At 41.9% G+C, this 23,591-nt stretch overlaps 1 protein-coding gene across 6 annotated transcripts in view; it reads left to right on the forward strand.

Moving 5' to 3' along the window:
* Positions 1-23,591, forward strand: part of LOC115788231 (CMP-N-acetylneuraminate-beta-galactosamide-alpha-2,3-sialyltransferase 1-like) — a 48,914-nt gene that overhangs the window by 15,095 nt on the left and 10,228 nt on the right. For all 6 annotated transcript variants that reach the window (XR_004020573.1, XM_030741182.1, XM_030741185.1 and 3 more), the window contains 5 exons: positions 10,179-10,455; positions 14,680-14,879; positions 15,082-15,249; positions 16,821-16,866; positions 17,252-17,371. Coding sequence is in view for 5 of the 6 variants with exons in the window: in XM_030741182.1 (XP_030597042.1) it covers positions 10,210-10,455; positions 14,680-14,879; positions 15,082-15,249; positions 16,821-16,866; positions 17,252-17,371 (780 nt within the window). In the remaining variant the exon portion in view is untranslated. The remainder of the gene's footprint in view (positions 1-10,178; positions 10,456-14,679; positions 14,880-15,081; positions 15,250-16,820; positions 16,867-17,251; positions 17,372-23,591) is intronic.

The raw sequence follows: 23,591 nt of genomic DNA on the forward strand, positions 1-23,591 counted from the left end.
GCTCGCCAAACTCCATGTACTCGGTCTTCACGATGTTCAGACGCATCCCATTCTCACTCAGCCGTGCGTCCCACTGCTGCGCTTGGGCCTCCAGTTGTCATCGGGCTTCGTCAGCTAAGTCCATGTCATCTGCATACAGTAGCGTCCATGGGTGGGGGTGTTGGAGATTGGCGGTCGCTGTGTCCATACACAGGATGAACAGGAGCAGGGACAGGGCCGACCCCTGGTGTACTCCCACCGTGATTGGGAATGGTGGTCAGGTTCCCGCTGGACATCGGAGGGTGCTGCTGACGTCTCGGTAGAGCAGCAGGATCCACTGGACATAGGCCTCGGGCACTCCGTGGGAGCGCAGGGCGTGCCAAATTAGGTCGTGGGGCACTCGGTCGAAGGCTTTCTCCAGGTCCAGAAACACCATGTGGATAGGCAGGTTCTTTTCCTGGTGGCACTCGACGAGTATCCTGGCCATGTGGATGGCGTCTGTTGTTCCATGGCCTTTGACGAAACTGCATTGATTGGGTGTGGTCTTGATGATCTTGCGAAGGTGGGCATTGATGACTCGTTCGAAGATCTTCATGGCGTGGCAAAGGAGGCGGATGGGTCGATAATTGGAGCATTCCAGGACGTCGCCCTTGCCCTTCCAGATGGGCACTGTGGTGCTGGTCAGCCAGGCTTTGGGGGCGACTCCGTCTTTGGCGATAAGGTTGAAAAGGCTGGTGAGGAATGCATCACCCTGGTGTCCCATCAGCTTTCATACCTCCGCGGGAATGTCGTCAGGTCCTGGCGCTTTACCATTTTTCATCTTCTTTGTGGCAGCTTCGACTTCGGCTGTGCTGATCGCCGGGATGGGACCAGGGACGGGATCGGCGGAAACGATTGAAGGGTGGGGAAATTCCTCATTGGAGATCTTGGCGAAGTAGGTGTTCCAATGCTGCAGGATTTCGCATGGCTCCCAGAGTGTTCGATGTTGCTCGTCCTTGACGTTTTTGACTTGGCCAATGTCCAGCGTGGCCTGATGGTGGGAGTTAGCCAGTCGGTAGATCTTGTTCACCCCTTCCAGAGTATTCAACTCATTGTAGAGGCGCTGGTAGTGGGTGGCTTTGGCCGCCGCGACTGCTCGCTTCGCCACCAACTTGAGGTCCCGATATCGCTGGCGATCGGCAGGGTCCTGGGTAGCGAACCATGCTTTCTTGGCCACTTGTTGCACTTCTTCGTTCCACCACCAAATTTGCTTGTTGATAAATTTCCTGCCCGGTTTCGTTCGTCCCATAAGTTCCTCCGCCGCACCGTAGATCCGCACTGCCATGTCTGACCACATGGCATCCACCGCCTGGTCGAAGTCCACTACAAAGTTGCCAACGGTGTTGGCGAGTTGTTGTTTGCATTCCGGTAAATGCCACCACTTGATTCTCGATCCCAAGGTCATGCAGGGCTTGTGGTGTTGCCCGAGGTCAAGGCGCACGTACAAGACGAGGAGGCAATGTTGTGGTCCGATTGATTCCAAAGGAATCACTTTCGCATTTATGGCGAGTTTGAGATCCTGACGCCGGACGAGTAGGTAATTGATCTGGGTTGACCTTCCTCCGCTGCTGTACGTGATCAGGTGCGACGCTCTTTTCCTGAAGAAAGTGTTGACAATAGCAAGATTGTGCACTTCGGCACACTCCAGGATGCGCTGACCATCGTCATTGCGGGCACCGTAGCCTTGGCCTCCATGGCACTGATGAAAGCCTTCCCTCGTGGAGCCGACGTGGCCTTTGAGGTCTCCACCTATCACCAGGTGTTCTTCAGGTCCGATCGATTGTATCAGAGCATCCAGCTCCTCCCAGAATTCGTCCTTCTCCTCGTCAGTGCAGTTGGTCTGCGGGGCGTAGCAGGAGATTGCTCACAAGACCACTTCGCCCGAGTCAATCTTGATTGACACGAGCCGGTCCAACACTCGGCACACTTCGACCACACTGTCCTTGAGCTTCTCACTGACGATGATTCCCATGCCGTTCCGAGCCGAGTTGGCACCATTGTAGAAGAGCTTGAAGCCTTCACTGGTGTCCCGGGCCTTCGCTCCTTTCCACTTTGTCTTTTGCATGCACGTGATGTCGATGCGGCGGTTCTTGAGCGATGCGGCCAGTTCGTGGCTTCTTCCGGTCATTGTACCGATGTTGATGGTACTAATTTGAAGTTGGGCTGACTTCTTTAGTCAGCGGAGCCCTTGCTGACTTGTCACGGCGTTCAGGCAAGGCGACGCGTGTCGCCTCCGGGGGAAGCCCTAGCTGTTCTCGCCGAAGCTTGAATGGACATATCCATGATGTGACTGCGAATACTTCAACCGATGCGTCGCTCCACCTGGTGTTGAAGACCTTCACCGTTGGTTGGACTCCAGCCGGCACCGCGAGGAGGTGGTGATAGGGTTTTACCAGCCACCATAGTAAAACCATGATTACTGCATAAAAACCATAGTTAACCATAGTGAATTTTCGTAAGGGAAGGTTGATAAAGGCTGAAGCAAGGGGTGGGAGCAGGGGAAGCAGGTAGGCAGGAGGCAGGTTCAGTGTTTAGGTGAAGGTTCGGGGGTTGGAGGGTGGAGTCAAAGTGAGGGAGGGCTGGCCGATGCCAAAAGGACGCAGTAAGAAGGCTTTATGTACACAAAACACAGCGAGAACATGGTGGCTATTCGCTCTTTGGAAAAAAAAAAGCCGCTAAGTTGGTAACACTGAGCCCTACCGAGGTCCAGTTGTTTTCCCAAATCCCAAAGCTGTTCAATAATTGCAACTTACAGCATTCCTGCCTGATAATTCAGTGTGGATGGCATCCAATCCCATTTCCATACTGCCTATTGCATGTGGATCTTTTGCTGACAAGCAAAAACTACAAGTGCAGGGCTGGAACCGGAAGTAGAATTTACAGATAACATTTTCTAACAAAAACTTACATAAAGCATAAATTGTTCATCTAAATGCCTTGTAATCATTCTCAATAACAGAAATATTTTTAGAATTATTTGTTTAAACCTATGAACTTATTTATTCAGAGAAATGCCTTAAGGGCAACACAGTCCCCACCTGGCCTTGTGAGGCCACTATACTAAACAATACAATACACATTTAGTCCTTTGGCATGAGGAGAATAACTTCTGTAACTGGGCGTGTAAATGTCTTTACAGAGCCTTGATCCCATGCCTTTACTTCAGTCTTTCTTACTCGATTGTCCTTGTTTGGAAATGTTGTAGTGACCCTTTCCATGGGCCAGCTGTTACATCCAACCTGCTTATCTTTGAGCAGAACTAGGTCACCAACTTGGAGATTTCTGCGTGATTCAGTCCATGTCTGCCTTTGCTGTAACATGGGCAAATACTCTCACCTCCAGAACTGGTTGGAAAGAGCTTGGACTTATCTCTATTGTTTGGTGTAAAGGTCTTTATTCAGGAACTCTCCAGATGGGGGGAGAAGGCAAGACTTCCTAGTAAGGAGCATTGAGGGGGATAGAATGCACACTGCTAAATCGGGTCACTTGGTGTTGGCTCTCACTGCGGTATTGTATCACTTCATGTTCCTGTTTCGGAACACAGTGGCGTTTTGCTATCTGTTAGCTGTTTAATCTGTATAGCTCGATTTATCTGGATAACGACATATTTAAATGTAATCTTCACCTGCTTTATCTAGAGCACACTCTTTGTTGAATCACCTGTATTCACATTATTCACTTTGTTTTTAGAAATTTGCTAGCTTAGCACACCTAGTAGCCTACCTCTTAGCGAACACTATCAGAATGACTTCTTCTCCTGTCTCTTCTGGTTATTGGCGACACTGTATTGAGAAACATGAATGTAGCAATGCCAGCGACCATAGTCAAATATCTTCCAGGGGCCAGAGCAGGCGACATTCATGGAAATTTGAAACTGCTGGCTAGGGCCAGTTACGCCAATCAGAGGTCACTAAAATTAATGTTGAATCATGTGTAACTTTGAAAAAACAATGTCAGACTCTATACCAAGGAGCTGGTGGTGGATTTCCGCAGGCGCAGACCCACCACACGGACACCGGTGAACATCCAGGGAGTGGACATTGAGATAGTGGACTCTTATAAGTACCTGGGTGTTCACCTAAACAATAAACTGGACTGGACTCATAACACTGATGCGCTCTACAGGAAGGGTCAGAGCAGACTCTACCTGCTGAGAAGGCTGAGGTCTTTTGGAGTGCAGGGGACACTCCTGAAGACCTTCTATGACTCTGTGGTGGCATCAGCCATCTTCTATGCAGCAGTATGTTGGAGCAGCAGCTTGTCTACAACTGAGAGGAAGAGGATAGACAAGCTCATCAGGAAAGCCAGCTCTGTCCTAGGATGTCCTCTCGACTCAGTGCAGGTGGTGGGAGACAGAAGGACTCTGACCAAAATAACATCACTGATGGACAAGGTCTCCCATCCCATGCATGAAACTGTTGCTGAGCTGGAGAGCTCCTTCAGTGACAGACTGCTGCATCCTAAATGCACAAAGGAGCGTTACCGCAGATCCTTCCTCCCAGCAGCTGTAAGACTTTATAACCATCACTGCTCCCAACAAAAACCACAATAGCCTACACAATGTAGGATAATATATAATAATAATAATAATAATATACTGTAAATAGTCCGTCACATCATGCACATTGTATATAGTGTTATTATTATTAGTAGTATTAAGGTTAATATTGTTTGTTGATTTTATATATATTCTTTTCTTAATAGTGTGAATTATTATATCTTTATTTATATTTATAATAACTGCGGCTGCTGTTACACCCAAATTTCCCCTCTGTGGGACAATAAAGGCTGTTTCTTCTTCTTCTTCTTCTTCTATAGTTTTCTCTGGGCCCCTCCCCAATAAGACCAGGAGCGACATGTTTAGCCGCTTGTTCTCCTTGAATCGCTGGCTATCTGAGTGGTGTCCAAAAAAACCACATGGGCTTCATAGATAATTGGGAAAGTTTCTGGAGAAAACCTGGTTGTTAGAAGAGATGACATCCATCCCACTTTGGATGGAGCAGCTCTCATTTCTAGAAATCTGGCCAAATTTATTAACCCTCCTAAAACCTGAGTACTCAGGGTTGAGACCAGGAAGCAGACTTGCAGTATTATGTGCCTCTCTGCAGCCTCTCTCCTCTTGCCATCCCCCCAAAACCTCATCCACATGAAGACAGTGCCTGCTCCCAGACCACCAAATAAAACAAAGCTAAAATCAGCAAAAAACTTTTTGAGCATAAAAATTTAAAAACAATAAATAATATAGCATTTATTGCACCAAAGCATTCATTGCACCTAAGAATAAAATGATAAATTTGGATTATTAAACATTAGGTCTCTCTCTTCCAAGTCCCTATTAGTAAATGATTTAATAATTGATCAACGTATTGATTTATTCTGCCTTACAGAAACCTGGTTACAGCAGGATGAATATGTTAGTTTAAATGAATCAACACCCCCGAGTCACAGTAACTGTCAGAATGCTCGGAGCACAGGTCAAGGAGGAGGATTAGCTGCAATCTTCAATTCCAGCTTATTAATTAATCAAAGACCCAGACAAAGTTTTCATTCTTTTGAAAGCCTGACTCTTAGTTTTGTCATCCTAATTGGGAAAATCAAAAACCTGTTTTATTTGTTATTATCTATCGTCCACCTGGTCCTTACTCAGAGTTTCTGTCTGATTTCTCAGACTTTTTATCTGATTTAGTGCTCAGTTCAGATAAAATAATTATAGTGTGTGATTTTAACATCCATGTAGATGCTGAGAATGACAGCCTCAACACTGCATTTAATCTATTGTTAGATTCAATTGGCTTCTCTCAAAATGTAAAGGAGCCCACCCACCACTTTAATCATACTCTGGATCTTGTCCTAACATATGGCATAGAAACTGAAGACTTAACAGTATTCCCTGAAAGCCCCCTCCTGTCTGATCATTTCTTAGTAACATTTACATTTACTTTAATGGATTACACAGCAGTGGGGAATACGTTTTATTACAGTAGAAGTCTTTCTGAAAGTGCTGTAACTAAGTTTAAGGATCTAATTCCTTCATTGTTATGCTCTTCAGTGCCATGTGCCAACACAGTACAGAGCAGCTACCTAAACTCTGCTCCCAGTGAGGTCGATTATCTCGTCAATAGTTTTACATCCTCACTGCGTATAACTTTGGATACTGTGGCTCCTCTGAAAAGGAAAGTTTCAAATCAGAAGTGCCTGACTCCGTGGTATAATTCACAAACGCACAGCTTAAAGCAGATAACCTGAAAGCTGGAGAGGGAATGGCGTCTCACTAAATTAGAAGATGCTCATTTAGCCTGGAAAAAGAGTTTGTTGCTCTATAAAAAAGCCCTCCGTAAAGCTAGGACATCTTACTATTCATCATTAATTGAAGAAAATAAGAACAACCCCAGGTTTCTTTTCAGCACCGTAGCCAGGCTGACAAAGAGTCAGAGCTCTGTAGAGCCGAGTATTCCTTTCACTTTAACTAGTAGTGACTTCATGGATTTCTTTACAAATAAAATTTTAGACATTAGAGAAAAAATTATTCATAACCATCTCAAAGATTATTCTTCATGTTCAGCTGCTTTCAGCACTGCTGGTATTTGTTTAGACTATTTTGCTCCAGTTGATCTTTCTGAGTTAACTTCAATAGTTACTTCCTCCAAACCAGCAACATGTTTATTAGATCCCATTCCTACTAGACTGTTCAAAGAAGTCTTTCCAATTATTGATGCTTCAATCTTAAAAATGATCAATCAGTCTTTATTAGTTGGCTATGTACCACAGACCTTCAAGGTGGCTGTAATTAAACCTCTACTTAAAAAGCCATCACTTGACCCAGCTGTCTTAGCTAATTATAGGCCAATCTCCAACCTTCCTTTTCTCTCAAAGATTCTTGAAAGAGTAGTTGTAAAACAGCTAACTGATCATCTGCAGAGGAACGGTTTATTTGAAGAGTTTCAGTCAGGTTTCAGAATTCATCACAGTACAGAAACAGCATTAGTGAAGGTTACAAATGATCTTCTTAGAGCCTCTGACAGTGGACTCATCTCTGTACTTGTCCTGTTGGACCTCAGTGCAGCTTTTGATACTGTTGACCATAACATTTTATTACAGAGATTAGAGCTTGCTATAGGTATTAAAGGTACTGCACTGCAGTGGTTTGAATCATATTTATCTCATAGACTCCAATTTGTTCATGTAAATGGGGAGTCTTCTTCACACACTAAGGTTAATTATGGAGTTCCACAGGGTTCTGTGCTAGGACCAATTTTATTTACATTATACATGCTTCCCTTAGGCAGTATTATTAGAAAGCACTGCATCAATTTTCATTGTTATGCAGATGATACTCAGCTTTACCTATCAATGAAGCCAGATGAAACACATAAATTAGTTAAACTGCAGGAATGTCTTAAAGATATTAAGGCCTGGATGACCTCTAATTTCCTGCTTCTAAATTCAGATAAAACTGAAATTCTTGTTCTCGGCCCCACAAATCTTAGAAACATGGTGTCTAACCAGATACTTACTCTGGATGGCATTACTTTGGCCTCCAGTAACACTGTGAGAAATCTTGGAGTCATTTTTGACCAGGATATGTCCTTCAATGCACATATTAAACAAATATGTAGGACTGCTTTTTTGCATTTGCGCAATATTTCTAAAATTAGAAACATCCTTTCTCAGAGTGATGCTGAAAAGCTAATTCATGCATTTATTACTTCTAGGCTGGACTATTGTAATTCATTATTATCAGGCTGTCCTAAAAGCTCCCTGAAAAGCCTTCAGCTGATCCAAAATGCTGCAGCTAGAGTACTGACAGGGACTAGAAAGAGAGAGCATATTTCTCCCATATTGGCTTCTCTTCATTGGCTCCCTGTTAAATCTAAAATAGAATTTAAAATTCTTCTCCTCACATACAAGGTCTTGAATAATCAGGCACCATCTTATCTCAAAGACCTCATAGTACCATATCACCCCAATAGAGCACTTCGCTCTCAGACTGCTGGCTTACTTGTGGTTCCTAAGATACTTAAGAGTAGAATGGGAGGCAGAGCCTTCAGCTTTCAGGCGCCTCTTCTGTGGAACCAGCTTCCAGCTTGGATTCGGGAGACAGACACCCTCTCTATTTTTAAGATTAGGCTTAAAACTTTCCTTTATGATAAAGCTTATAGTTAGGGCTGGATCAGGTGACCCTGAACCATCCCTTAGTTATGCTGCTATAGGCCTAGTCTGCTGGGGGGTTCACATAATGCACTGTTTCTTCTCATTCACCTTATTTACTTTGTTTATACTCCACTCTGCATTTAATCATTAATTGATATTAATCTCTGGCTCTCTTCCACAGCATGTCTTTCTCTCCCCTCAGCCCAACCGGTCGCGGCAGATGACTGCCCCTCCCTGAGCCTGGTTCTGCTGGAGGTTTCTTCCTGTTAAAAGGGAGTTTTTCCTTTCCACTGTCGCCAAGTGCTGCTCATAGGGGGTCGTTTTGACTGTTGGGTTTTCTCTGTATGATTGTAGGGTCTTTACCCACAATACAAAGCGCCTTGAGGCGACAGTTTGTTGTGATTTGGCGCTATATAAATAAAATTGAATTGAATTGAATTGAATTGTGTTTTAGTTGAAAAACTGGGGGCTGCATGAGTTTAATGCTGTAATGCTTTTTATTCACAAGCATCCTCCAAATTACGTTTCTACTGCAGCTCTATTTTTAGTTGCTAATCAGGGTTTAAAGCATAAAAACCTTTTGACGAGCCCCTCGGTACTGAAGGGCGGTGGTGCTTGGCACCAAACGATCGCTAGTGCTAATAGCAAACTGTGGTTATAGCAGCCGTCCTGGTGGCTGCAGCTGAAGTAAAGACTGACATTCTCTACACAGCACGCACGCGTGCACACACACAGCACAGAGCAGTAGGGGCGTGGAAAAACTTGTCAGCGATGATCCACTCGTGTAAAGGGTCGTTTTTTCCAAATGATGGAAATTCGCCACAGCGACAGAGTACTTTAATGTCGCTAATGTGGATGAAATGCTCCACATGGAGACACCTGAGCTGCAGAGTTAAAAACATCGAAGCAACAAATTTGTGTCGAGGACTTTTAATAGAAGAACTATTTTAGTTATTCGTTGCAGCCCTAAAATTTGTATTCAGTTTGTGTATCAAAATACATGAAGGTTGTTATCTACCTTTCATGTTGGGACTTTTTTGTTAAATTAGAAGCCTGAAATTTTCATTTGATCTTCATTTTTCCTCTTACTTCTCCTCCGTTCATGCCAGCTGTCATTTCCATTTCTGTAGCCGCAAAATCAAGAGCAGCACGACCATAGTGAGAACAAATGTGCACATTGTTAATGAAACTGCCCCTGCTCTGTGGTAGATTGTAAATTGCAGTGAAATGATAAAGGTGCAAGCGGCGATAATAGCAGCCTCAGCAAGGCGCAGCGCCCGGCGATCAACCACTAGCTAGAAGACTGTGACAGAAGCGAGAGTAGCTCACCACATAAGATATTTTTTTTGCCCACTAACATACACAAAACTGCAATAAAAGTGTTAAATCCTAAAAAAGTACTTACCCGGTGAAAATCCTCCTTGGTCCTGCTCTCTAGCCCGCGAACATTTGCCTCCAGCCGGTAAATATCCCACAATGCAACTGTACATTTAAAATTTAAAGCACAGCTATGCACGGGATCCAGCGGTCCAATTAAATTCGATATTCTTTTCAGAGGCATTTCAGTTTACAGCAAAGAGCTGTATTTTCAAAATACAGCCGCCTTACTGTATTATCATGCTGTAGTTTTTACAGCCATTCGTTACAGTGTACCCTCACTCCCAACCAGTTTTGGGAGATAGTTACCTCCCTGATCCTGAGAGAGTTTTTCCTTCTCACTGTCACCAAGTTCTTGCTCTAAGGGGGTTATCTGATTATTGTGGTTTTCTTTGTATTATTACAGGGTCTTTATCTTACAGTAGATGAGATTAAACTTCATTAATCCCTTTAGGAAGGGAAAGCATCAGGGAAAGTTCTAGTAGCACCTTACAGACCTACTGGAAAGGCAGCAGTCTCCCACAACGCCACCACCAATATAAAGCAGCTTGAGGTGACTGTTGTTTTGATTTGGTACTATGTAAATGAAAATTAAATTTTCTCATTTTCTCCACCATTCATTGTATCCACAGATTGGATCTTTTCTTCATTTAAGCTACCAAGATGTATTTGAGACTGCGAAAATCAAGGGTTTGCATTTTCCCACTGCTAACAATCACAGCAATCTCCATCCTTTTATGGAATTTTTCTGGATATTTCATTTGTCATCGGGAATCGAGCCTTTGTGGCTGTCACAAGTGTTTAACAGATGAAGGTGATCCTTGGTTTAAATGGATCAGAGGAGAAGCTCCTAAACCATTTTTGTCAAGGAGATATCAACTCTCAGAGGATGATTTCAACTGGTGGAAGGTAAATAAAAAAACTCAACATGTCACAATAAACTGTTTTTAGCTAATACGGTCACATTAAAGTTATTTTAACTGCTCAAGCTTTGTTTATTTTATGACTGCTGTGAATAGAGGGAGAGCAGGAGAAAAAGGGAGAGCAGAATAATACAGGCATTGATTTACCTTAAATATATTATTAAAATAACAAAAAAAAAATCACATCTAAATCAAAAGGCTTGAAAACTATTTAAAAAAAGAAAGGGGAGGGGAGAGGAGAGAGAGGTTTTTAATACAAATATCAGTAGATTGTGCTATTCAAAAAGAATAAAATTCTAAAGTTTCCAAATGGCACTCTAATTATAACTCAGAAGATAATTTTATTTAATATGCACATATGACCTGGGTCACTGCTTTTCAAATCAGCAAATTTTAGATGATTTAGAAATTTTTGACATAACTTTACAATAAACTATATAAACTGACATATATTATGACTGCTTAGAATTTCAGCTTCATATATATATATATATATATATATATATATATATATATATATATATATATATATATATATATATATATATATATATATATATATATATATATATCACTTTTACACTTTTTTCAGATATTGCTTTTTTAAGCCTGTCCTTTCCCTTTTTGGCACATAGAAATCTGAATCAGTGTATAATTTTGAATAGCTCAAAAACTAATAAAGATAAAAGTCTGAAATTTCAAGGGTTGAATCGGGATGAATCAAGATCTGTAATTTGGGATAGATACATAAAAAATGTCTGATAATTTGGTCATAAATTTATTGCAAAATTAAGCTACCCTGCAATTTTGAGTAAACACTGATAAAAAAAATAATAATAATAATGGTATATACTGTATATAGGTATATTTCACAATAATGCAAAATAACACTTAACATAATTTTTAACACTGTTTTTTAACATCATTCTTAATGACAGGAATAAAGAAAATGCTGCTTTCATTTACCTTTTATTCTGGATTGAGCATGATAACATAGCTTGGAGCACAAAAATACCAAAATAGTACTTTCATAACAGAAAAAAACACAGTGGCATGGTGCTTAGCACTACAATCTCATAGCACGAAGACCCTGGTTTCAACTCAACCAACTGGCTGCAACATTTCTATTTGGAATTTACATGTTCTTCCCATGTTTATGTGGGTCCTCTCCAGATGCTCTCATTTCTTCACAAAGACATGCTGTTAGTGGGGTTAGGTTGCCCTGCCTCTCATCCTTTGACACCTGAGGCAAGCCCCTTGCCTTCCTGTGATATCATGCCCTGAAAAAGATAAATGGATAGAAGGATTTTTTTTTTTTTTCATTTTTGAGACCCTCTTCACCTATGATTTTACGGTCCAGTGCCTTGGATTCCCTGATGCAGAGCACTAGGTCAGGGTTTTGTAAGATGTAACAGTTAGTGGTTTAGGGTTAGCATCTTGTATCAGACTACCCATCATGTCATGTGGACAAAGCAACCTGGCTTTGGTAGACTATTCACTGGAAATTATCCCCTTTTTATTGCTCTTAGAGAGTTGCTTTATTCACTTTTTTTTTTTGCAAACAATTTTACAGTGATACTTACTGAGTTTTTAATTCCTCTTAGCATCCTTTAAACCTTACCTGAATAATCACTCCTCATGGTCAGTAGGTCTAAGGAAAAAAAAATATTCAGATATTTTTATTTACAGCAGGACACATGTGTGAGGCATTGAGTCATAAGCTTTCTTGCAATCAATCCAGGTAGTGCACAGGTTGGTCAGTCTGGTCTTACAGTCTATCTTCCAGTAGACGTTGTTTTGCTCTGCTGTCTCTGCCAGTTCCTTTCGGGGCCCCGCTCATCTACTGAGGGATGTACCTGTTTATGTTTGCCCACTGATTCCTGATAGGAGCTTCCAGGCTATGCTGAGGCAGGCCATTGGCCGTTAGTTGGATGGGACCCTTCTGAGTATCCTTGGTGGATTGTCAGGCCTCCAGTCTGTGTGCAGCCTAACAATTAGTAGCTGGTTAACTTATTAACCTGCCCGCGGGCCATTTTTAGTGCTTTCCGACTTTGAAGCCTCATAGCGTCACAGTAACGCTGCAGTCTGCCCTTACGATGCTTTTATATGACAGACTAGACCCTCAGAATTGGATTGACACCTCATTTGGCCAATCATGTTATGAAACGGGTTTTCCAGAGCCAATAATAACCAGACAGTGTCATGTGACTTTTCTGGACATGCCCCCAAATGTTCCCCAATCGTTCTGATTGGTCGAGTCTGACCCAAAATCCAAAACCACAGATGTATAGTCAATAAAATTCCTGACATGTGGGTATATGCCGTGGGTATATGGCGCTATGGGGTGGGTTTTCACCACATGCGTATTCAGTGCATCCTCCGTGCGTGAAACTGAGCAGGAAGTAAGAGTGTGTGCGCTGTCGTGCGTAAACAGTGTTTACAATAGTTTTTCTCGCCAACAGATTGTCAGAATGCATCAAAAACAGGCTATATTTTTTCAACGAAGTGACTAAATGACTCACGAGAGTGGATTATTATTTATTAGAGGATTTCGTCGCTGATTCGACTGGTTTTATCGCTGCAAAAGTCCCGCTCAGTCCGGACACTCGGACTGAGCGGGACCCTCCAGCGTAAGCTCTGGCTGAGCGGGGCCCAACGGACACTTGGGCTGAGCGGGACCTTCCAGCGCGGGCTCTGGTGCTACTTTCCCACCGCTGAGGAGCCGGTTTGCGTGCCAGTGCTCGTGCTGTTCCCAATGAACCGGCAAAACGCTTAAGAACGGGCCCGCATTTCCACTACGTTTCTGTGAACTGATCCTTTACGTGTGGGCAGGTCCTTTTCTGGACACGGAAGCCGAAGTGCACAAACGTGGGAGAACACGCTCCCCTTTCTTGTGCTGCAGATACGTTTTATGGTCCAAACCAAACTACTGCAGCATCTGTGTGCAGCACAGAGGTAAACACAGACAGCGATTAGAGCAAGACAACAAGTACGCACTTTGTGTCCTTTTATCTGTGATATGAACTGATACAAAGCAGCAAGTTCAGCCTTAGAGCCCAACCTAATTCATAGCCGTGAAAATCACTTCACTTTTCTCATGTAATACACATGTAATATGGTAGAAAATATGATGTTGAGATGGCAGAGTCACGCCCTTCTGCCGCTTTCGTCACGCGTTCTTGGTTCGAGACCAGCTAGTTTGCGGGGCCGGAGTTGATCCTATTTTTTGGCCGATCACTGAGTGCTTCCGCAGTGGAAAACCCACCTAACGGTTCAAATAAAGGCACCGGCTCCGGAACCCTGTTGGTGGGAAAGAGGCTTGGCTGAGTGGGACCCTCTAGACACTCGGACTGAGCGGGACCTTCCAGCGTGGGCTCTGGCTGAGCGGGACCCTCCAGACGCTCTGGCTGAGCGGGACCCTCCAGACACTTGGACTGAGCAGGGCCTTCCACTGCGGGCTCTGGCTGAGCAGGACCCTCTGGACGCTGGGATGAGCTGGACCCTTCAGACGCTTGGACTGAGCGGGACTTACCAGCATGGGCTCTGGCTGAGCGGGACCCTCCAGACGCTCGGACTGAGCGGGACCCTCCGAACGATCGGACACTAGATGCGCATGCTGGGGCTGCTTTGTAGGGCGTACAGCCGTCTCCTCCAATGACTGGGGCTGGCTTGTGTAATTTTTGGATGAGTCTGGTGGTGGTGGTAAAGCCAGATGAAGTGCAGGCTGTGGTGCAGGCTGTGATGCAGGCTGTGGTACAGGCCGAGCCGGAGCTGAGGGCTGCGGTGCACGCCGAGGCGGAGCAGAGGGCTGCGGTGCAGGCCGAGGCGGCGCTAAGGGGCTGCGGTGCAGGCCGAGGCGGCACTAAGGGGCTGCGGTGCAGGTGGAGCTGAGGCAACGTGCCTCACAGGAGCACAACTTACAGTCTTTAAACCCACAGTCTCTTCATATGCCGATTTATTAGAAACAGTTTTTGGAGTATCTGTAGCCTCTGTAACCACAGTCTTGTTCGCAGTTCTTAGCTGCTGACTAGGAAAAAGGACTTTTTCACTCACTGCAGGCACATTTTCCAACAGCCTGGTGTCAGTATATCGGGGCAAACAAGCAGGTGCGGGATAAGAGTCAGAGAGACCAGGTAGTGTTAAGGAGTGAAATGTGCTTTGAACCAGAGATGTGATCTGAAGCTGCAATTACTTTCTTCTTCTTTGCCAGAATTTGCAGGGGGCAAGATATCAAAACTTCACTTTCTACAACCAAACAATAGACAAGGTGTTTCAGATAATCACACCCATTGCAGATGTTACAGAACCCAGCCCTGATCACTGCAAGCGTTGCGCTGTAGTGGGGAATTCTGGAAATTTGAAAGGATCACGTTATGGAGCTCTGATTGATTTCCATGATATCGTAATAAGGTAATAATCATCAAACAACATTGCAGACATCTTTTTTTTAAAAATGTAACTCCTTCTTGACACTAACAAAGATCTGAAAAGCATACATTTAATAACACACAAAAAAATATAGTGTTGTAGAGTGTGCATGTAATGTGATTTAAATTATTATTGATACTAAAAACTAAACTAAGCTAAATGTGTCTGTCTGTGTACTATTTAGAATCAACTACGGCCCTACCAAAGGCTATGAAACAGATGTTGGAACCAAAACAACTCATCGTGTCATGTATCCAGAAAGTTCTACTAAATTGGACAACACAACTCATCTTTTGTTTTTTCCATTCAAAACACATGACTTTCAATGGCTCTACAAGTGCTTAAATCCAGGGTGGGGTAAACAGTTGGATTTTTTTAATAATGTTTCTCTGCCACTATGAAACTTCAGAGTTTAATAGCAGAGTGGTGTCCAGTTTTATCTGTTTGAACAGCAAAATAAACAAAGACCAAAATTGTTGTTAAAACCCAAAGAGCTCAGATTGATGGCATTAGAACTGCACCATTTCCTTTTATTTAGCTAATTATAGCTAGTGTGTTTCAGTGAATGGACAATAACCTATTAGTATATGACTGCTTCTGAATACAGCAGAATTATAAATTAGCTAGAAGCAGGTATACGCTTGATCTTGCTTTTTGAGCCTGACAATGAAATAACACAATTAACCAAAACAGTAAATTTCCTGGCAGGCTGTGAGCTTCAGATCACCTTTACCTGTGTCAGCCACTACAGCAGGGCTCTTCTACTCCAGGCCTCGAGAGCCCCTGTCCTACAGGTTTTAGATGTGTCTCTGCTTCAACACACCTGAGTCAAATATAGAAGTCATTAGCAGGACTCTGGAGAACTTGACTGCATACTGAGGAGGTAATTCAGCCGTTTGATTCAGGTGTGCTGGATCAGGGACACATCTAAAACCTGCAGAACAGGGGCTCTCGAGGCCTGGAGTTGAAGAGCCCTGCACTACAGTTTCCTATAGGAGTTCCTCTCTAATTGGAACTATGACTAATAGGAATAATCTAAGTGAGAAGCTGAAGCAGAAGCGCAGTCCTTATTAACTGCCTGTTCACCAGCTTTAGCAATTTTCAGTCGTAGCCCCTTAACTGTCCAGGGCCCAGTGACGGGCCGTTTGTAGTCCCTTTTATATGGCAGGCTAGACCCTCCCATTTTTATTGACACGTCATTCGGCCAATCATGTAACTGGCTGCACCAAATCACCTGACAAAGCTACGTGACGCCCTCTGAGTATTATTGGCTCTGGGAAACCCATTTCTTACCATGATTGGCCGAATGAGGTGTCAATCAAAATGGGCGGGTCTAGCCTGCCATATAAATGCACTTCATTCCCACAGACCAGATGCGGCCGGTTAATAGGCTATGAAATGGGTTGTTCATAGCCAATAATAACCAGAGGGTGTTATGTAGTTGTTTCAGGTGATTTTTTTGCTGCCAGTTAAGGGGTTAACTTTTCAGCAATGAAACAGATACCTCACAGATTTAGCAATAGTTCCCTCAGAAAATTATAATTAGTGGTGAGTAGGAGTGACAGGAATGATGCCCTATATATGGTATATTTTTGGTGTGTCATGTTTAAAATGCCACACTAATATAGAAAAAAACAAATATTAAAACACAATTTTTAAACATTTAATTACAAAATTTTAGGTTTGTGAATCAGGTCATCCTTTCTGTAAAAGTTGTTTGAAAAAACAGAAAAGCAAGATGTTCCAGTTTTCCACATAGCTACATAGCTATAACTATAGAGAATTATGTGGACTAGCCCACATGAATTTACAATAAAAACTGAACATTTTATTGTGAATCTTAAATATTGGGTAATTATTAACAGATATTTGCTAATCATCAAGTTCTCTACCAAATTTAACAATATCTGTTAATTTCAACAGGGAAGGGTATTTTCGACATGCTAATAAAATAGTCAACAAGGATTTGGTGAGTATTTTAAGTTGACCTAAACAAAACTGACATATAATGATATCTAAACAATCTTATAATACATATGAGCTAACATTACTTAAGGCAAGTTAAGAAGTTTGTTGATGCCTTTTTACACCTTGAGCTGGCAAATCACACTATTAAGCTGTTTTAACCTGCCCTCATTTGCTGCAGATTTGCAAGCCATTTTGTAAGCCACCGCCTTGTCTGCTTTTCCTTTGTTGCATTATTTGTTGCCAGCTCTTTTTCCAGTAACTCATGCATGACATTTAAGTATGTGGAAACACATGCAGATTCCAAACAGAGCAATACCACTAAAATTTAATATTGACTTCTTTTAGTACAGATTACAAATAAAAGGCTTTTTTCTGATTCATACCAGATAATGATCCTCCATCCGGCTTTCATGAAATATGTTCATCAAGTCTGGCTGGGAAAGAACGGACGTTATCCATCCACTGGATTTCTGACTGTGGTTCTCAGTTTACTGATGTGTGATGAGGTATGTTTATATTACACAATGTATGTGTACATTATGCATGTGATTGGCAATTATTTTAGTTAATCTCCTGAAAAACAGTTGAAAGTGGCTTTACTAGTGGTGTGTTTGATAAAATTTTAAATTGAACTAATACCAAGTAAATACAGCACCAAAATTGCTGATAATTACCAATTCTTTTAACTTCTAAAGGCAGCTTTTTATCTGTAAAGTAGAGGAGACCAGTGTGACATGACTTATGACCTGAATGTATCATAAAAAATATTAAAAATAGCATTTTTTTAATCTGAGTATAGCATTAAGTCAATTAAACTGGGATATTGATCTGGACAGTTAAGTAGAAGTGGTGCTATTAACCACTTTCAGCTGCTTCGGTGTTCATAAAATTAACAGCAGGTGCACTAGAGGGGCACCAATGAGACAACTTTTAAAACATGAATGGTTTTTCAGGTGGAGGCCACTGACATTTTCCCCTTCTCATTTTTTCTGATTGTTTTTTCACTAATTTTGCATTTTGCTAGAGTCAGTGTCACTACTAGTGTTGTAGTCAAGACCACCTAACTCAAAACGGAGACAAGACTAAGACCAGAGTGTATTGAGACCGAGACAAGACCAAGACCAGTGCCTGACGCTACATGACCCAATAAAATGTGAAACATGATCAAAATTACTTCTCAAATTGATCTGAAAGATCCACATTCCCACAAAGTCATCCTGATATTAAACACTGACAGCTCAAATAAACATAACCATCTTTATTTAATACTCCTGGGTGACTTCCATCATTTATCACAGAATGTAAAACAATTATTCATAATTCATCACAATAGTCTTAACTTTTCTCTGCCTTTCATAAACAATGCATAAAGTTATGTTGTCTTTAAACCAACAACAATCTTTGTAAAAATGGGTGCTATTTCAAAACCACATAGCCAAATGTATAAAACTGAAAAAATGGCAAACACTCATCGACAGTAAGAACTAAAGCCTTTAATCTTATACAGATTAACGCTGCAGTATGTAACTTTTATAAAAAATCTGTTTTTTACATATTTGTTAAAACTGTCACCATGTCACGACAGTATGAGACCGATAATCTGCGAAAAAAATGGAGCTCCTCCACCTCCTCCCTGAACTGCTCCCAGTCTAAAACAACCAATCAGAGCCAGGAGGAGGGTCTTTTTTCCTTTGGATCATTAATTAGTTAATAGAATTGAATTGGGCAAAGTTTATATGTAAGTAGAAAATACTTTATCAAAATAAAAGTTATCGTTCTGAAACAATAGAACATTAACAAAACAATTTTCCCCATACATTGATGTCTGGAATTTTTTTTTCATAAATGAAGTGTACAAAATCATTACTCAAGAACAAATGCAAACTTTTTTTTCCAGGTAGATTGTTCAGAAAGTATAATAAAAAAAAATTTATAAAAAATTTCCCTTCATTCACTAATTTTCTACAAATTTAAATTTAAATTTGTTTTAAATGTTTCATAGCAAAATCCTTTTTTTTTTTCCCCAATTAAAATTTGTTACGCGTCAAATGACAGTATAACAAAACACTGTGGTGAGGGGAGGAGCAAAGTGTGCCTGCTCTGTGCTGGGACAGGAGCGACACTTAGACAGTCAGCCTCCATCTTTGATGAAACCGCAGCACTGCAAACAGGAGAAAAACTGAAGCCAAAGTATCGCTCTCATAACATTGATATTGATCAATACCAATACCAACGTTGGCATCCATATTATCGATATTAGGATCGATCTGCCCACCACTAGCTCAATGTACTAATGGCGGAGAAACAACTTACTTACTTCTCTGCCGTTACCATTGGGGGTGGCCATGGTAACTTAAGGGTTCTAGCAAGAAATATTTCTCACCCCAGGGCTAACACTAATGCTAATTAGTAAGCTAATGCTAATTAGTAAGCTAATGCTAACCGCTAAATGCCGCTCCCATTTGTTAATTGAGTAATGGGGCCTAAGATGTAACTGGAAAGCAGTAATCAGTTTTTTTGGATGTGTAGTTACATTTCTCGAGATGCATGTCAGGTTTGGTTCAGAGAGGATTTTCAGTTATACAAAACCAATGCAGAACTCTAAATCAGGCCTTTTTACATTGATAGAATGACAATTTTTGCATATAATCCAGAAACGTTACATTTATATATCAACCATTTAATGTGTCCCAGAGTGCCGTTTCCTTCCACTAATGTGTTTCCAGAAGTCACATAAAAAAATACACAACAAAGCATTTCCTACATTTGAATATCAGCCACCATGTTGTGAGCATAAACTATCACGTTTTTAATGCAACAATAGGAAGTGATGTCATCTTGCTGGGAACTGTAGTTATTTTATTCTTGAAGGCCTCTCACAGCTCTACTGGTGCTGAAAACTAATGTTTGACTATGGCTTTCTGAATACAAGTAGGGCTACAACTATCAATTATTTTAGTAATCAAGTATTCAATTGATTACTCTGTCAATTAATCAAGTAATTGGATAAGAAATAATTTTTCATTTTAACAATTCATCAGCATATTGTTAATGTTAATGTTCTCTGAACGATTGCTAGTGCTAATCGCAGCCCCCCTTTCCCCAGTACACTGTGGTTATAGGTCTGTTCTGGTGGCTACAGCTGATGTAAAGAAAAAATAACAACTGACATCCTCTGCACAACACGCGTGCACATTCAAACATGCGCACTCACAGCACAGAGAAGTGGGGGCGTGGAAAAACATCTCAGCGATCCACTAAAGCAGGGGTCTCCAAAATTGCGGCCCGCGGGCCGCATCCAGCCCCACCCACTTCCGGTTTGTGAATTGATGTCAAAAATAACATACAGTTTGGCCCTTTAAGTCAAAAAAGTAACTTAAAGGGCCAAACTGTATGTTATTTTCCCCAAGTTTGGAGACCCCTGCACTAAAGGGTCGTTTTTGTTTTTTGTTTTTTTTTTTCCAAATGACGGAAATCCGTTACAGCGATGGAGAACTAATGTGGAGGAAATGCTTCGCTTACACGGAGACACCTGAGCTGCAGAGTTGAAACGAAACATCAAAGCAACAAATTTGTGTCGAGGATTTTTAATAATCGAATTGCATTACTCCAAGAATCGTCGCAGCCCTAAAACTTGCATTAAATTTTTAGTTTGTGTATCAAAATACATGAAGGTTGGTATTTACCTTTCATGCTGGGATTTTTTTTGTTGAATCGGAAGCCTGAAATTTTCCTTTGATCTTCATTTTCCCTCTTACTTCTCTTCGTGTTCATGCAGTTGTTATTTCGATTTATGCAGCACATGCATGACCATAGTGAGACCAAACGTGCACATTGTGAATGAAACTGTCCGTGCTCTGTGGTAGATTACAAACTGCGGTGAAATGATACAGGCGTAAGCAGCGATAATAGCAGCGACCTAGCCGGGGCGGAGTCTGCGAGGTGCGCTCCTTTGAGAGGCAGAGGAGCGCAAACTTTGTTGGATTTGAATCAGTACGATTTGCATCCAATAAAAGCAAAGATGTTAACAAATTAATTGGACAGTATTCTGGCAATTTAGTGATATTTCCAGAGCTGTGGTCTTGACTGGTCTTGAAATAAAATCCCTAGTCCGCAATGTCCGAGTCCATGACAAGACCGAGACCAAATGCAATCGAGTCCATGACAAGACCGAGACCATCAAAAAGCGATCTCGAGACCAAGACCGATCTCGAGTACTACAACACTAGTCACTACTGGTAGGATGAGGCTATACCTGAACCCTACAGAGGTTTGTGCCACTGCCAGAAGGTTTTCTATGTCTCTTGACTGTATAGTGTTCATCGGTTTAAATGCCTCACATTAATTCTTCCAAACATATCTCTTGTCATTGTGGCCAAATAACCCAATCTTCACCTCGTCACCTTCACCTTTAGGGGTCATTCACAAATGTCGACATTTTCCAGAGTGTACAAAGCGTACTCTTTTCACCCCCCCCCCAAAAAAACAAAAAAAACAAAAAAGTGTACAAAGAAAATGTTGATCTTTTTTCATGACATTTAATTTCACCTGGTTCTTTGGTATTGTAATGTACTAGGAATAGGGTCGGGACTTTAACGCGTTAATTTCGATTAATTAATTACGGGGAAATTAACGAATTAACGCATTTTAATCACACTTTGCACCAGAACGTTTCTCAGTGCACGAGTTCCCGGCATACAGATTATATCGACGCACGATGTCAAAAATTCAGCGGCCGCATCGTTCGAAAGACCCGGCCCACGTCCTTTGCAGTCCACGAAGACCGCATAGGCCGGAAGTAAGCGGCTAGCCTTCATATCAGTGTCGCCTGCCCTCGCCTCTGCGTAGCTCATGTCACCTAGCAACCGTGAGTGCGAAGCACAGCTGTGTAAAAGCAGCTGGTTAAACGGAGAACAAACTTTTTCTCCTTTTTGTGGTTTAATTTTAAGTCTTTAATTCAAAATAAGCTGTTAAAACAAGCATAACACATTTCAACATCATGGAATACAGCTGAGCGAATGATTAATTTCCAACTATATTAAGTGAGACATTAATGTAGAATAAATCTATCCAGTTATGATGCTTAACTTTAATTTCAGGAGTTTGCTTATCACAGGAGCACTTCCACCCTTCGTTGGTCTGTGTAGTAGACTGGTGGGAAAATAATAATAATAATAATAATACCTTTAATTTATAATGCACTTACATTTTAAAAAACCTCAAAGTGCTACAACATAAAAAACATAAACAGTAAGAGTATAAAACACACTAAATAACAGACCATGGTGTAAATTAAGATACACCAGGGTGTAGATAAAATAGCTAAAAATTATAGACAAAGATTAAAAGCTCTTATAAAAAGAACAGTCTTTAAGCCCTTTCTAAAACTGTCCAAAGTTTGAGGCGCTCTCAGTTCAGATGGAAGTGAGTTCCATAGATGAGGGGCAACCGCACAGAAAGCCCGGTCACCGATTGTCCGTAAATTTGTCCTTGGTATGATGAGGGAGTTTGTGTGAGCTGATCTGGAGGAGCGTGTCATACATTTTAAAGAAAGAAGTTCTTTAAGGTAGGAAGGGGCATTGCCATAGACGCATTGATAGGTAAGAAGAGCGACCTTATAGTCAATCCTGTAAGAAACAGGAAGCCAGTGGAGGGACTGAAGAGTTGGTGTAATATGATCGTATTTGCGAACTCCCTTCAGTATCCGGGCCGCAGCGTTTTGAATGTACTCGAGTTTCTGAAGACTCTTGTTGGGGATGCCGACAAAGAGTGCATTACAGTAATCCAGTCTGGAAGAGACAAATGCATGGACCAGTTTCTCTGCATCTTGAAGAATTAAGACAGGGCGGAGTTTTGCAATATTGCGAAGGTGGTAAAATGAGATTTTACTAAGGTGGTTTATATGAAGTTCCATGTTGAGTTGGGGATCCATCCTAACACCAAGATTGGTAACTGATGAGGAGAGAGGAATACTGTGTCCGAGAAAAGATAAACTAACGATGGGTGATGATTTGATCTGGTGGGGAGTACCAATCATGATTGCTTCTGTTTTAGAGCTGTTAAGCTGGAGAAAATTATCTTCCATCCATCCCTTGACCTCCTCCAGACATTTAACAAGCCTTGGCAACGATGGAGACAGAGATGACGAAGGTGCAGGTGGAAGAGGCTCGTCAGCAGTGGCTTTAACATATAACTGTGTGTCGTCAGCATAGCAGTGAAACGAAACACCATGTTTGTTTATGATCTGACCCAGAGGAAGCAGATAAAGATTAAACAAAGCTGGTCCAAGCACAGATCGCTGGGGCACCCCACAGGTGACAATGTGGGGTTCCGATTTGGCAACGCCCAATGCAACACATTCAGATAGATTTGTGAGGTAAGAATTGAACCAATCAAGGGCTGGGCCTGAAAACCCAGCTGTGTGTTGAAGCCTGTGTAATAGGATGTCATGATCAACCATGTCAAATGCCGCCGATAGGTCCAGGAGGATGAGAATGGAGGGGGAACCATTATCGGCTGCCATCAACAGGTCACTCTTGATTCTCACGAGTGCTGTTTCTGTGCTGTGGGCAGTGCGAAATCCAGATTGAATTTTTTTGTAGAGATTATTGCAGCTAAGATGATTTTGGAGATGCATTGCAACAACTTTTTCCAGAACTTTAGAAATAAATGAGAGGTTTGAGATTGGCCTGTAGTTTACTAGGTTATCCGGATCAAGGGTAGGTT

This window comes from Archocentrus centrarchus, chromosome 11 (genome assembly GCF_007364275.1).
Source record: "Archocentrus centrarchus isolate MPI-CPG fArcCen1 chromosome 11, fArcCen1, whole genome shotgun sequence".
Lineage (NCBI taxonomy): Eukaryota > Metazoa > Chordata > Actinopteri > Cichliformes > Cichlidae > Archocentrus > Archocentrus centrarchus.